Here is a 16432-nt window from a genome sequence, read left to right as displayed (position 1 = left end):
CATTTGAAGATGGAAAGCCTTTCAGGTGAACTCTTTGACACCACCCTTCCACTGCCCAGTGCAGTGGTGAGAAGGGAGTAGAAAATCAGGACAGGGCCCCTGGAGCCAAGCCTGCAATCAGCACAGAATCACTTACCAAGTTGACGAAATCTTGGTAGCAGATCTTCCCATCAGAATTGTTGTCTGCCAAGGCCAAAAGAACTTCTAGTTTGTGTGGATCTAGCTCAGAGCCATGCCTTTGGAGGAGGTTCCGAAATTTCTCAGTGCTGATGTAGCCAGTGTTTTCAGGGTCAAACTGAAAGAGAGAACCAAAGAGAATGGGGTTCGGTATATTAGCGCTCAACACATTCCCCATCTCTGGCATATAGCTTCGATTATGGTCATATTGCAGTGATAGGGAAATCCACAGCTATTAATGACACAGCAGGGACCAAGAACTAGATCTAGTTTCAGATGTCTTGACAGATCCCAATAATTCAGGTAAACGTAAATTCCTCTCCTACCGACCCAGACCCTGAGATCTTCTGAGGCCCTCCTTCATGTGCCTCCTCCTCAAGAGGTCAGGAGGGTAGCAACACAAGAACGGGGCCTTCTCTGCAGTGGCTCCCCGTCTGTGGAATGCTCTCCCCAGGGAAGTTCGCCTGGCACCTTCATTATACGTTCCTTTTTAACCAGGCCTTTGGCTGACCTGATAAACATCCTATAACCTTTAAAATGTGGCTCTTTGGTGGTGGTGGGGGAGTGTTATTGGATTATTGTTTCCATTTTGATTTTATATATTGTGATTTTTTTGTGAACTGCCCTGAAACCTCTGGGTATAGGACAGTATATAAATTTAATAAATGAAGAAATGAAATGAAATGTCTCTTGCTGTGTAAGCCAGCAGAACTTCCTTTTGAGTTTTATCAACCTTGGATAACCTACCTACCTTTTCCCTATCTTGCATTCAAATTTGGATAAAATGGTATTTCTTTACAGCTTATGGCGTTCTCGCTCATTTAATTAAAAATAGATGGATTTTAATGCACTTGGGGGAAAATCTTCACACACCACACACACACACACACACACACACACAAAATGTTTTTCTTGGGCAAGATGCTGAAAACCAAACTGAGCCTCAGTTAGAGAAGGATGTCAAATGATGGCAGAATGTTTGGGTGTGGGCTGCAATCATCACACCAAACCCCCAGGACTGGCAGAAGAGCCTTAGGGTGTGACATAAATGCTGCAGGGTCCCTGAAAAGGGACCCCCTGTAGCCCTTGGTGCCCCAGGACAACTATCGAATGGAATGCTCCACTGTTTGTTTGGGCTGCGTCATTCCCCCCCCCTGCCATTCCATTCCCCCCTTCCCTCTCACAAACCATGGTGGCGCCTCCTGCCTCCCTCCTGCAGGCTTCTCCCCACCCTGCCTAGAGGAGGAAGGGGGTTAGGCAGAGCTGGCTGAGTGCCACTTTAAGCAGCCCCTCTCCGGAGCCAGCCCTTTCGCACTGGTCCATCTTCCCTCCGCCACTGCTGCCTTGGGGCTCCTGTGGGCCAGAGAGTGGAGTGGACGAGCTCGCTATGCCTACCCACGAGAAGCAGCAGCGGTTGTGGCAGCCCCTGGGGAGGTAAGCACAGCGGCTGGGGCTGGGGAGGAGGACTACTTGCCCCACTCGCCTCTTCTTCCAGTTCCCTCCCCATGCCACTTCTCCAGCCCGCAACAAGGTCTGAGGGATAGTGGACCGGCCACGGCTAAATAATATTTGCCGACCCCTGTCCTAGCCCAACCAGAAGCACTGAGCTCCCTTTAAGCCATTTTAATTCTACAGGAGTCAGCAGGAACACCACCATGAGCTCCATTAGCTCTCCTCTCTCCTTCCAGGAATGCCTTTGCCTCCAGCAGAAGAGAAAGATGTCGTGGCGGAAAAAGCGCCCCATTCTGCTGACTGTAGTTGATGTAGCTGCAGAGCAAGTTTGATCTCCATCAAATATATCAGAATGTATTGTACTGCTTGGCGTCACTCGAGGGTTCCTGTTCTTCAGTGGCTTTTCCAGACAGCAAGGAACTTTGAGACAGATGTCAGTCGTTAAAAAAGAGAGAGAGAGAGCGAGAGAGAGGAACAGGCAGCACAAGAGAGAGATCTTTTATGTATATCTAAATCAGGCTGTTAAGGAGCAGGTTTGCAATGGCTCAGCAACAGAGCGGCTGCCTGTGACCTTAAAAAAACTATTTTCTGCTCCAATTGCTATCATTCTCTCAATCCCATCCTGCAATGTTGTCTAGGTCTTGCTGCAGTTGATGTTTATATGTTTTTCCTTCAGGTTTTTGGCACGCAAACCGTGACCGGTTTTGACACGGCCTCCTAGATTCCGATACTACTTCCAGGTAGCATTTTACTCCTTCCTTTTGGATCACGTTCGGCTTTTCTGCATGTACATATGGAAGCTCTCTCACAGGAAAAGTGCAGTTAGGGATGCCAGCTATTCTCCATCTAAACTCACAGTCGCACTCAAGCAGGGATCTCTCCCATCAATTGATGCCAAATTATTTCAGCTACAGATGCAGAGAGTAAGGCCCCAGCTGCAATGTACATCTAAAGCAGTTACCATACGAAACATATCCAACAGCCATGGCTTCTCTCAAAGGTTGCTGGGAACTGTGGTTTGTTAAAGGTGCTGTTTCCCCCTCACAGAGCTACAATTCCCGGAGTTTCCTGGGGGAAGAGGGACTGACCACTAAACCACTCTGAGAATTGTAACTCTGGGAGGGGAATGGGGACGTAATGTAGTTTGTTAATGAAATGCACTGCTCTTTTGTAAGTGATAAATATTTAAATAAAGTGTGTTTTAAAAGGGGGAGAATTCTAACATTTACTGGGTGCTGGGCACTATAAATAAAGTCCTTGCTAATGGTTTTATTCCTGCAAGAGGAGGTGAAATGAACAGAGATATAAAATTTGCCGGGATTCAAACTATCATTTTGTACTCGCAATTAAAAGTGAGAGCCAGAACTGGCATCGGACCCAAGACATTTTCTTTTGTAAACCCGAATCCCAACAGTAACGAAGTGCAATTTACAGTAAATCCAATGCAGTGTAGTCTTGGCTGGATCTCAGCTGTGGGGAGATTTGCCTTTGATCTTCCAAACTTGGCCTGCTGGCCTCCGCTTGCCAATAATGATGATATCAAGCTTGCCGGTTGGATTGAAAGGCAGAAGAAAAGAGGTAGGGATTTATGAGCGAATTTTCAGCCCAGGAGGGCATTTTTCCATGGAAACATGTTGTACATGGAAAAAGGCAGCTTGATAAGAGCGACAAGAATCTCTCTTCTTTAAAAACAACAATATTAAAAAAAACCTATCTCGCGGTTTTCTGGCAGTGAACAAAAGCTGCACCTTTGGCTGCGATTGATTGGACGCAGCAGAAGAAAAAGCTGGTTTGATGAGCAGCGTGGATGGCAAAAGTAGCTGCTTGCCAGGAGCTTAAATATGGCACAGGTTTTCCCCTCAAGCGGAGAACTTGAAAAGAAGTCTGCAGGACAACAATAACCAAAGTTGGCATAAGACTGATCACTTGGCAGAGAAAACATGTACTTCGGCAGTTTGAATCAAAGCACCTCCAGATCACAATCAGAGGAGGTCTCCTCTGCCTGAAAAAGGGCCCCCAAATAACAAGCTGGTGGAGAAGAACCACAGAATCAGAACTAAGCAGCCACAGAGACCAACATCTTCTTCCCAGCCATGGGCCAGACAGGCGTTTCCATGAAACCCACACGAAGGCTGCAGGCTTCCTTTGTTATTCTCCACTTCCCACTCCAATGAACTACTACTCAGAGGCATGCTGCTGTCACAGCTAACAGCAGTCTATCCTTCATCAAATTGTCTCAGCCTGCTTCAAAGCCATTAAACGTCACCATTAAACACAACCAGTTTGAAGTTCATATTGTGATATCAATTTCATAATTATTGACCTGGTAATATACAGTGGTACCTCGGGTTAAGTACTTAATTCGTTCCGGAGGTCCGTTCTTAACCTGAAACTGTTCTTAACCTGAAGCACCACTTTAGCTAATGGGGCCTCCTGCTCCTGCCGCGCCACTGGAGCACAATTTCTGTTCTCATCCTGAAGCAAAGTTCTTAACCTGAAGCACTATTTCTGGGTTAGCGGAGACTGTAACCTGAAGCGTATGTAACCTGAAGCGTATGTAACCTGAGGTACCACTGTATCCATGAATCATGATGTGTGTTAGGGCTAGGCAATATGCTGTTCAAAACCAGATTGAAGTCCATATTGTGATATCAGTTTCATAATTTTTGACCTGGCAATATATTGAGAATCATGGTGTGTGTGCGTATTATGAAAAAATCATGATGCAGGAAAAACCGTGAAGCCACCCAATGCCTCTACATAATTCCAGCCTTAGTTCACACATCGTGATATATCAGTATGTTGCGATATTTAGCTGGTGATGTACAGTGGTGCCCCGCAAGACGAATGCCTCGCAAGATGAAAAACCCGCTAGACGAAAGGGTTTTCCGTTTTTCGATGCGCTTTGCAAGACGAATTTCCCTATGGGCTTGCTTCGCAAGACGAAAACGCCTTGCGGTTTTTTTCGTTCCCCCCCCTTTTTCTAAGCCGCTAAGCCGCTAATAGCCTTTTAGCCGCTAAGCCGCTAAGCCTTTAATAGCCACTAAACCGCTAATAGCGCTAATCTGCTAATAGGGTTGCTTCGCAAGACGAAAAAACTGCTAGACGAAGAGACTCGCGGAACGGATTATTTTCGTCTTGCGAGGCACCACTGTACTGCAATGTTGAAAACCAGATATCACCCAGCCCTAGTCACATCTTGAGGCAGAATGTTCTATAAGTCCATTATGCTGTGTGTGTAGCTTCAAGTTCTGTTATGATGAGAAAAGCAAAGGGGGAATAACCCTCTCTACTTGGTGCCTAATTTTATAAATGCCCCATTATGTTCTCTTTTCAAAATCAGATTTCGATTTTAAAAACAAATGAACATTTTAGCCTTTCCTCTCAGGGCTGGTGCTCCAGCCTTTTCCATCATTTTGACTGCCCTTTTCTGCACTTTCTTGAGCTCTGTGATGCCCTTCACGAGATGGAACGGACAGGAGCACAGGCAGTATTTCAAATGTGACTCCATTGCAGATTTAAGAGGAATTAATTCACTTGTTTACTTCTTTCTCAGCATTTGTATGCCACCTTTCAGGGCCTATGCCCTCCCAAGGCAGCTTACATACAAAATTAAAAACATGTAGAATAGATAAAAATCAATCAATCAATTAAAAAAAACCAAAAAACACTATATAAGCAACAGCCTGGAAGATGCTCAATAGTTCAGCAGCACAGCAAGTCTAGTAAGACAATGGAAGGCACTGGGATACTGTATTTTAATTTCAATCCCTTTGCTAATAATCCTAGACAAACAAACATTGTTGTTTTCACTGCTGCTGCACACTGAGTTGACGATTTCCTTGACTTGACCACCATGACCCCAAGATATCTTTGCTGATTAATCACTGTCAGTTTAGACTCATCAAGATATATATTTTTTGCCCCTAATTACATCATTTTATGCCTATTTACTCCGAACCTGGATAGCACCCAGGTATTCTAGCTTCTCTCTTTCCCCTGCATAACCACTAATAATGGGCTCCTCAAAGCCAAAGAGAAGGTGAAGTCTGCACTGTGCCCTTTTAGAGAGTATAAAACCTTGCACTTTATATTTAAAGGGCACAGTTAAAAATGATTCTCAGAGCGTAGCCAGTTCTGCTAAAAAGAAAAAGAAAAAGCAGCGAACACCCACAAATATAGCAGTGCATTTGGAGCCATATATGTCAAGAAATAGGAAAGAATTATTACAAGACTGAATTATCACTTCAGCTAAAGCAATCTACTTGATAAAGGCTACTAGATGTTCCCCGATGACATATTGTTTACTTGACAGTCTCTCCCCCCCCCCCTTTCCTATTTCTATCTTGCTTTTGGCAGGTATACGAGCTAACATTCTGTACAGAATATGAATTGTGGCAACTGCCCATGTTATAGTCAGGATTCCAGGCAGGCCTGTTGAATAGCAGAAGATCAACTAGTGCAGTGGCATCAAGATCGCCCTATATTCCCTCCCCCCACTGTGTATTTGTACTCATGGCTTGGAGCTGGTTCACATACAGGATATTCTTCACTCCATAGGACGCTGGTGGCGCTGTGGTCTAAACCACTGAGCCTCTTGGGCGGTTCAAATCCCCACGATGGAGTGAGCTCCCATTGATCTGTCCCAGCTCCTGCCAAACTAGCAGTTCGAAAGCATGCCAGTGCAAGTAGATAAATAGGTACCACTGAGGCAGGAAGGTAAATGGTGTTTCTGTGCACTGCTCTGGTTCGCCAGAAGCAGCTTAGTCATGCTGGCCACATGACCCAGAAAGCTGTCTGTGGACAAACGCCGGCTCCCTCGGCCTGAAAGCGAGATGAGCGTTGCAACCCCATAGTCACCTTTGACTGGACTTAACCGTCCAGGGGTCCTTTACCTTTACCTTTTACCTATTCATCACTCCATAGCTGCTATGTCAAATACACACATGTACCACCACAGATAGACCTTCAATAGTCCTCCCTTTGCCTCAGGCACAACGTTCCACATATCAGAGGCATCAGGCAACACATTCAACTCTCTGGTGCAGGGAAATCAAATTATGTACCATTCAAGGGTCGGCAATAAAACCGGAGATGCCAGATTTGTGGGGCTCGAGGTAGAGGCAGCAGTCAAAGAGGCTAGTAACTCAAATGTCCTAGGCAGGATTCACCTACTGAGTCCCAGCAGTGGAAGCCCTGGGCAAGGACTTCCACTCGCATAGTAGGACTTTTCCCTCTCTCCTCCCCATATGCACGTCATGGGTGGTGATGGTGGTGCAGGAGAAACCCACCTGGCAAACTAAAATGCTAGCACTGACGGAAGAGCACAATGGGGAATTCCTCCAAGGTTTTCCAAAGGGTGACTTGAGTTTGCTTTGAGAGTAACCACTTCAAAACGCAAGCGCTGTAAAACAAGTACAATACGTCCACTGACTAAGCTGCTATTTGCCAGGCTCACGAAAACCGCACACAAATTGTTAATTACAGGTTTCCAAAATTGGCAAAATCAGCTACCACCCCCTTCAGCTCTGGCTGGGTTTCTCGGAAGGATCTGTGGTGCTACAGCTGCACATACATTAAGGCAACTGTTCCATGAAAAGTATGGACAAGCATGCAGAGCTTTTGGGGCTTAGGTGGGCTCACCCAGCACATCCACATGCAACCTAACTATATAATCTAAGCGACAACATCACAGTACAGATTCACCTGGCCTCAAAAATAACATACCAGGCAGTGGCTGATTCATTGTGGCAGGAGGTCCCCTAATACAATCTGCGAGCTCCACACCTTGATCTAGCCTAAAGTAAGTCAAATCACAGCCCACAGCATTCCTAAAACAGGGGCCATCCCAAAAGGTAAAGGGGTCAGAAGCCCACCTGCCCTCGCTGTAATTGGAGAACCAACAGATAACTATATAAGCATTCTTGTTTGCCTAATTGTCAGGGATGGTGCCATTTTGAGTCCAGTTACACCCAGAAGCCAATGCAGTGGGTCGTAACAGGTAAGGGGATAGGAAACCCACTCCTCAAAACCCAGGTGAGACTTTCCATACAGAAGCAGCATAAGGCAGCTCCACTTATCCCGTGCTACATTGCAGGATAATGTACATACATATGACAAAGGAGAAGTATTTTGCCTTGTAAACACTACCCAATTGCTGAAAGTACGAATTCTCCTTTGAGTTTTTAGGCGGTTTCTTTAAATAGGCAGACTACCTAGATCAGGCATGGCCAAACTTGGCCCTCCAGATGTTTTGGGACTACAATCCCCATCATCCCTGACCACTGGTCCTGTTAGCTAGGGATGATGGGGGTTGTAGTCCCTAAACATCTGGAGGGCCAAGTCTGGCCATGCCTGACCTCGATCATGTCCTCGGTTTCATTTCTTATCTTCGTAGGCTGTTCCCCATATTCTTTCTCGCTGCTAACATATGCACTATATGATAAGCAAGGCATACACATCTCCACATCAAGAAAAAGAAACTGCTACAAAGCCCCTTTTGAGAATGGTTGCCAGGTATACATTTCAGAAAAGTGCACTGGTTCTTCGGAAAGTATCTATTCTTCTCTTTTAGCAACTGTACAACTCAACGCATTTCACGTATCCTCCCCCACCCCAACCACCTTCACTAAGGGGCAGGGCGGATGGGGCGGGGGCAGGAGGGAAGAGGGGAAGAAAGGAAAGGAACAAAACTGACCTTGAAGAGAAGCTTTGAGTATTTATCCATTATTGAGTCATGAATGGGAAGACAGGCAACACCTCCAGTTTCATTAAGAGGTCACGTCAGGACTAACTCCAGATCTGGATCCCTTGAGTTCTTAGCCTCAGACGAATGCTATCACCAAGCCAAACTAATGGTTCCCTATTTTAACTTCAGTCGCACTACTCCTGCCTCTAACTTCACACTTCACTGCGCAAAATGCAACCAAACTGCTCGAGGGTGTGGTGTGGACGGCTGGAAGCCCTCTCCAACAATAGGGCACTAACGGTAATTTCATGCAAGATTTCCTCTGCATTTCAATGACAAGTGCCCTTAATTCCCTTGATCCCCCCCACCAGGCTCTTAAGCAGAAATGTAAATATGCTAACGGGCATAATCACAGCCCAATTTGAGAATAGATTCTCCCACTTCCCAAGCGCCCTACATGGTTTTAAAATTATTCTATGGGAATAAAAGGATACCCCAGTGACGTAGTAGAGAAAAACATGACCTAGGAAACTGGCTTTAAAAGGAGAGGAAAGTTGTGGTGGTGTTTTGTTTTGTTTTGTTTTGTTTTGTTGGTTAACGAATCCTGAACCTCAGATTATTTTGCTGCTTTAATTAAAGGCACATTTGCCACGGATGAGTTCACAAACAGGGTGGGTCAAAGATGCACTGCTGCTAAACAATGGCCTGATATCTGGGGAAATCGCTACCACACAACACGGTTCAACCCATTTCTCCTTTCCTGTTTTAAGCAGGATCTCATTTGAATGGGGAGGACAAACAATTCCTGGACCAATCTGAGCAATAAAAACAAGAACGAAGAGATCTCCGCCCAGCTGAAAACAAGGAAGAGGAGCAGATCCTTTCCATGATTCAGCTACCACAAACCTTCCTTGGAAGAGGAAATGGTATAAAATTTCACTCATTTAAAAGACTTCTACAGTTTTATGAAAAAAATTCAAAGAGGTGTAGAAAGCATCAGAATTAACCATGAACAATGATAGCAATAGCATCTACGATAGCATCTTGATAGCTCAGTTGATAAGAGCATGAGACTCTTAATTTCAGGGAAGGGAGTTTGAGCCCCACACTGGGCAAAAGGATTCCTGCACTGCATGGGGTGGTACTAGATTATCCTTGTGGTCCCTTCCCAATCTACAGTTCTATGATTCTATGACTGTCTCGTTGACTATTCTCTATAACGTTGCCCTGTTCACAGTTGTAAATAATATTCTTCGGTTATGAATGGTCTGTGTCACCATGAAGAAAAAGAGGTTGGAATAGGTCAATATATATGTGGGCTTGTCCCTGGATCAAGTGACTTTCCCCCCTTTAAGTTCTCAAGCTCTCAACCTGGATCAAGGTTCTCATCTGAACTAGCCAGGTGTTTTAACTGAGAATCAATCACAGTCAGTCCATCATTTGAAAAACAAGACATTAGAGACATCTTACCCAAAAATGACATTCTGCTTTGGTGACTGTAGCTGTTTAAGGAGCCATTTGGCAGCTAGATTATATATCTGAGTTTCTAACACTGATTTCTAGCCCCTCATTCTCTCTCTCTTTCTCTCTCTCTCTCTCGCACACAGTAGCCTTCAGTAAAGCTCTCTCTCTGCAGTCAGCCCATAGTGATTAAGTACCATCCAGGTTGTACGTTTCACATGCTTTAGATTGCTTTGACCCAAGATGAACCCGAGGGCTGGAAGCATCGCCCTGCCCGCAAGAAGTCAGATAACATTCAAGTGCTGAGGTAATGCCCCTAGTAAATCACAAGCGCAGAATTTGCTGGACAGCTCCGGAGCTGCAGAGCTCTCAAAGGACTTCTGGCCTGGTCTATGAGAAATCTCTCTCCGCAGTGCCTCTTGAGTACTGAGAAGAATGAGCAAAAGGATATACGGTATTGATCAGGTAGCTGTGAAGCAGGTGGGAGATTCTGTTTTCACTTTGCCCTTTCCTTGAATATGCCTGGTTTGGGAAGGATTATAGTCCCATCTGTGCAAGGTAGAGGCAAAGGTTGGAAAGATAAAACTGCTGCGGCAGCTGGTACCCTCTGATCCCAAAAAGCTGCCTCCATGCAGGCCAGACTATTTGTTCACCCAGTGTGGTCTACTCTGATCGGTGCTGGTGGTTGCTCACCAGAGTCTATGGCAGAGGTTTTTCCACATTGCTTGCTAGCCAGAGATCCAAAGAATTGAAGCCAAGGCATTCTGATTGCACAAAGGAACATAGGAAGATGCCTTATATTGAGTCAGATCAGGGGTAGGCAACCTAAGGCCCATGGGCCGGATCTGGCCCAATCGCCTTCTCAATCCGGCCCATGGACGGTCCGGGAATCAGTGTGTTTTTACATGAGTAGAATGTGTCCTTTTATTTAAAATGCATCTCTGGGTTATTTGTGGGGCATAGGAATTTGTTCATATTTTTTTCCCCAAAATATAGTCCGGCCCACCACATGGTCTGAGGGATGGTGGACCGGCCCACGGCTGAAAAAGGCTGCTGACCCCTGATTCAGACCATTGGGCCATCTAGCTCAATATTTTCTGCTGGAAGGAGCTCTCCAGGATTTCAGGAAGGAACATTTGCTAGCTGTACCAGAAGCTGTTGAGGAATGGACCTGGAACTTTCAGCATGCAAACCTGATACTCTACCACTGATGTACAGTCCTTCCGGTGGGCTCAACTACTGAGATATGGTTCCTCCCCTAATTACCGTATTTTTCTCTCTCTAGGATGCACCAGACGATAGGACGCACCTAGTTTGGGGGGGAGGAAACAAGAAAAAAAAACCTGAATCCCAAAAGCCAGAACAGCAAGAGGGACCGGGCTTCTGGGATAGCCTCTTGCTGTTCTGGCTTCTGGGATAGCCGCTGGGATAGCTGGTCTACCTTTGCGCGAAGCCTCCACAGGGCACGGGGAGCCTTCATCCCCGTGCCCTGCGGAGGCTTCTGGGACAGCCCGAGAAGCCTCCGGAGGGCAGCGGGGTGCCTTGCGCAGCTAACCCCGAAGCCTTTGGAGCGCAGCGCGAGGTTCCGCTGCGCTCCAAAGGCTTCAGGCGGCTATCCCTGAAGCCTGGAGAGCGAGAGGGGTCGGTGCACACCTTCCCAAACCACTCCCTGCACAGGGTCCAAGAACCTCTGTAAGATAGGAAGAGGCAATAAGACGCAGAGCAAAAGTTTAAATCACAATTATACTAAAAGGGGGGGAAAAGGCAAGGAATAGAACAGGACAAGACACCAAAAAGTATGATTTAAAAGCAGAGGACAAAAACATGCAGTGCTAAAACCAATTTAATGCAGGGGCAGCCACTAAAATCCACTGAGCTAAACAAGAACAGAACTGGCACGTGGTTTATAAAGGCCTAGGAAAATAAATAGGTATTGGCCAGGTGCCCAAATGACATTAAGGCTGGACACCAGGTGGGTCTCTCCAGAGAGCCTGTTCCACAACTGGAAGAGATGCCACTGAGGACATATAAGTACCCAAGTGTGGAGAAGAAGGCTGCTGTGATGCCTATTTGGATTAGAACAGATGCCACACTGTGTGTGTGCATATGCACGCATGCATGTGTGCATTAAAATTAAAGCAAATTCTACCCAGGGATCACTGGCAATAAATTTCCTCTTCAAAGAGTGGGTGGTTAATAGAGCTGAAGGGCAGCAAGGAGACGTCTTCGGTTTGGCTGTTTGTTTTAAGACTAAAGGACGTATTTGCAGGCCTAGCCCTCCTTAGCTCCGCTCCTTCCTCATCGATTATTTATGTGAGTCCATTAAAACTAATGGAAATAGGAATAGGATAAGACGTGGAACGGATTTCAGCTCCCGAGTTAGAAATGGAGGCTTCGCTTTCACTGAGGCTCAGTACGCAACAGGGTACATGCTCAGCGCTTGACTCTCTAACCTTTGACCTCTGTGTCTCGCAGCACGTAAAGGATGCCAGCAGAGCTACAGCCGGAAACTACTAATTATCTGCTCTGAGAAGATTTCAGCATGATAAAAAATGGGATCTAGGTAGGAAATTTTACAGTGTTCAAAGCGCATCGTATGCACCAGGCTTCCCCAACCTGGTGCCCTCCAAGTGCAAAATATCACAACTCCCATCAGCTCCAGTGCCATCCAACTTAGCCTACGATCAGGGATTACGGGAGCGGAAATCCAGCAACATTTGAAAGGGACCAGGATGAGGAAGATTGCCATACCTTTTCCCAATAAACCTTACAACAGCACTGGAAGGTAGGCCAGCGTTATGCAATCAGGAATTGTGGCTGGGGGGATGGGAAGCAACGACACACTCAGTGATGGCTAAGAGCCACCTAGTAAGCTTAGAGGTGAGGTGACATTTGAATGTGGTCCTTTCAAATCACACTTTTTACCAAAAAAGTGGGGTAGGAGTTGCCCTTCACGTTGTGTTGTTGGATGAGTGTTTTAGGGATTTTGCCTTATGAATTATTTCAAATTTTCTGGTTTTTTAAAATGATTTTATTTTATCTGCTTTGAAACATCTTCTGTATAACGAGACTAGCAAAAGGATAGGAAGAGGAGAGAAAAAAATGTGAGAAAAAAGGGAACTTTGGTACTGAAATGGATTCATTTTAGAACACCGAAGAGAGCCTTCTCCCAGAATACTTGTGCTAGCTGATTGCAATATGGAACAAAGTATGCCTCCCTTTCCACCTGCCCACCATAATAGATCCTATGGAAATGTTAATAATAACTCTCATTCTCTGCTAGGAACAAACTGCAGAAGCAGAGTTAAAGCAAACTGAACCTAGATGTTCAAGCTCAGTCGAATGGTATCCATTGGCATGCCTTGGCTGTTGAGCTCCCATAGAATCATAGAATCATAGAGTTGGAAGAGACCACAAGGGCCATCGAGTCCAACCCCCTGCCAAGCAGGAAACACTCTGAGCTGTCCAAGAAGATTAGTCCTCTCTGAATGCAGACCTGGACTAGACAGACCAATGGCCTGGCTCTGTAATAAAGCAGCTTTAAACGGACTTCCAATTCCGCTGATCCCTGTCTATCACCTTGGCAGATCTCCCAGCCTACGACTCCCAGGAGGAAAAATACCTGACATTTCCAGGAATGCTGCCCTTTCTCTTTAATGCTAAAGCTGTCGAAGCCAGAGAATGGACAGTGGTTTCTCCCTTAGGAAAGAGCAAAATTAAGAGTAAGTTGTTTCTCAGTTCAGGCTATTTCCTCTTCAGCGACGTAAACACTGCTGAGCACAACCAAAGCAATTTGGAATAGGGAACACATTTCCTGGGGGCAGGTGGGATGTTCAGCTAGTTCAATGTCTTTAGATGACTTTCAGCCAGCTTTGCGATGGGCTCAGCCTGAGGCTGTGGAGGTGAGCAATATGTGGTGGCTCCAACTGCTTCAGATTTCCTGCTCTAGTAGTCACAAAGGGGTGCAGCCGGACTGCCCTGGCTGGCCAGTTTGGAAGGCAAGGGAAGTCCCCAGTGGATGGAGCTGGGAGAGCAATAGTGGCATGTCATTCCCCGAAATGTGAGACAGGGCAAAGCGGGCAGGTGGAGGCAATGTGGCGAAGGAGGGTGGGCTGACTGCTTGCATCCTTAGAGGGAAGTGAACCTAGCAGAGGGCAATGTCAGCTTAGTGGAGAAGCTACTGAAGAAGAGAGGTAATCCTGGCAAGGCTCAAGAGGAAACGAGAAAAGGGATTGGTGTTACCTCCCGCCTCCCAGCAGGCATTGGCCCTTTGCCATCACACACTTTTTAACAGCCTTCCCACTAGGGATATGGATGGATTCTGATGAAAACAGAAAAGGATGCAGAAATGACTGTGTTTGTGTGTACATCTGCAATTGTCAGAAAGGGAAATCAGCCAAGTGAATGCAATTGTTCACATCATGGCTGTGCTTTTTTTATGCCTGCGAACAATACCTAATTTTGTTATTGTTCTAAATTGGTATTTACTGTGCACTGAAATGAATGCCAGGTATGTACATTATATGAAAAATTACATAAACTTTGCAAATTATGTAACTTATGTTAAATAGTGGGCAGTGAAGCCAATTATGTTTGGCAGAAACCGAACTGCAGAGGAATGGGAACGTTGGTAATTGTGACAAAAACAAGGTGGGGTGGAAATCACTGCCTTGTTGTACCCCTGCTCCCCACCAAGGGAAAAATTATCTCTCTCCCCTTTAGATCTGGGAGTGTGGAGTCTTTGCACAGATCTTCTCTAGGAATGCTTATTCTGCTAGTTTTTTGGGGGAAGCAGAAAAACCATTTTGCTTTCTATTACAGTTTTTAAAAATATCATGTGAAACATTCTGGCTGCCTCAAAGGCCATTTAAATGGGAAACCCCTCCTGTCAACCCTGAAGATTGCCCCATATAAAAGGCTGCATCAACATATTCCCCTTATGGTCTAAAGGAGCAGCTGCAGAAAATTAATTCACCATTCCCCCACCCCGCAACAATAAGCTTTTGTTTTTTAAATCCAAATCTGAAGAGGCAGAAAATTTTATTTATTTATTTTAAATCCTGCCTGCACTACTCACTTTCCCCTGCTTTTGTTACCTCTTCATATTGATATGGAAAACAACCCTAGTGGAGGTTTTATGGGGGCCAACTAGCTTTTCTGAGTCCCGCCTTTAAATGAGGGTTTGTGTGTGCCTGGAATAGATGGCTTCTCATCTTCGGGGTTCATGTTCTTCTTCATCTTCCCTCCCTCCCTCCCAATGTCACTGGAGTGTTCATTCTGTGCACAGATTGGAGTGGACAGTTTCTCTGTCCAAGGAAGAGGTCCTTTGATCAAATACACAACATGTAAATCACACTGACAGCTGCATATGCTTACACCCAGCCACTTCTTAAGGCTCTTCACAATAAAGGATAATGTACGGAACAAACCACTCTCACTTGGCTAAGTCAGAGTGAAAATATACATACATATTTTAGGAGCTGTAAGGCTGGTCTGAAAAGGCTCTCAGCTATCACCCCCCTTTTCTGTCCCAGTGAGACTTCTGCAACACCAGTTCAGCAAGTTTTTCAACATTATTAAATGGAGTAAATTGAAAGGTAGCTGTGAAGTTATGCATCGGATGGTGAACACAGCGTCAACCAAGACATTTCTCCCCCGGTCGCTATAGCAGTTTCACCATTGTTTTTGCAAAATGTTTTAATAAAAGTTGGTGGCCAACATTTATGCACACAAAGGGGAGCATTAAACTAAACAACTGCACTTGTCCAAGGGTTGTCACTAGTGCAATGGGACTTCCTCTCCTTCTCCCCACAAGCCTGGGCTATCTCCAGATATTTTCTGGAGTCTTGGGGCAATCTCTGGAACAGATTTAGGGTTTGCATGGAGTGGGGAAGAGAAATCCTTGCACCGATGGAACATTCACCTTAGTGCCTTGCTAAACAATAATTTATTTGCTTTTGTTTTTAATGGACAGCCTCTCTGAAGCATAAGAGGAGGTGCAAGAACTATGGTTGCACTGCAGAATTTGTGTGCTGAAGCCCTTTGCTCCTGTGCTTTAAAAAACATACAAACGAACAGAACATGGAGAAACCAGAAACGATCTGCCTTCAGTCTCTACAGGCTTTTCACCTGCTGGTTGCAAAGGCTCAGGCTTCCTATGGCAGACCAGGCAACCCCCCCCCCCCAAGGCAAATGGTTGGCAACTTCATGCTGGGGGGGAGGTGACGATGCTACTTTTTGGATGGGGCTGAGGGATAATGGCTTGCTTGTAGCATGTCGCCTTCCATTTAAAGAGCACCACTTCATGTTTACTTAGAAGGAAGTCCCACGGGTCTTTCTCAATGAGGCTTCCTCCCTAGGAACTGTATTTAGGATAGCAGGCTAAAAAAAAAAATCTTCCTTTACATTAGTTCAGTAATCCCTACAACAGGAGAACTGTAGTAAGCTCAGTATTAAGAGGAGGAGGAGTTTGGATTTGATAGCCCACTTTATCACTACCTGAAGGAGTCTCAAAGCGGCTAACATTCTCCTTTCCCTTCCTCCCCCACGACAAACATTCTGTGAGGTGAGTGGGGCTGAGAGACTTCAGAGAAGTGTGACCAGCCCAAGGTCACCCAGCAGCTGCATGTGGAGGAGCAGAGGCGCGAACCTGGT

General features: G+C 45.7%; 1 protein-coding gene across 14 annotated transcripts in view; it reads right to left on the bottom strand.

The window, feature by feature from the left end:
* RHBDL3 (rhomboid like 3) overlaps positions 1–16432 on the bottom strand; it is a 140685-nt gene that overhangs the window by 71235 nt on the left and 53018 nt on the right. For 13 of the 14 annotated variants that reach the window (XM_083490242.1, XM_083490247.1, XM_083490244.1 and 10 more), the window contains one exon: positions 137–295. Coding sequence is in view for 10 of the 14 variants with exons in the window: in XM_083490249.1 (XP_083346375.1) it covers positions 137–295 (159 nt within the window). In the remaining 4 variants the exon portion in view is untranslated. Of the gene's footprint in view, positions 1–136; positions 358–16432 lie in introns of all 14 variants that reach the window. The other variant, XM_083490240.1, reaches the window with a different exon arrangement.

The sequence above is a fragment of the Podarcis liolepis genome (assembly GCF_965112155.1).
Source record: "Podarcis liolepis genome assembly, chromosome: 2".
NCBI lineage: Eukaryota > Metazoa > Chordata > Lepidosauria > Squamata > Lacertidae > Podarcis > Podarcis liolepis.
Note: the sequence above shows the minus strand (reverse complement) of the source record. Positions and strands in the feature narration are given on the sequence as shown.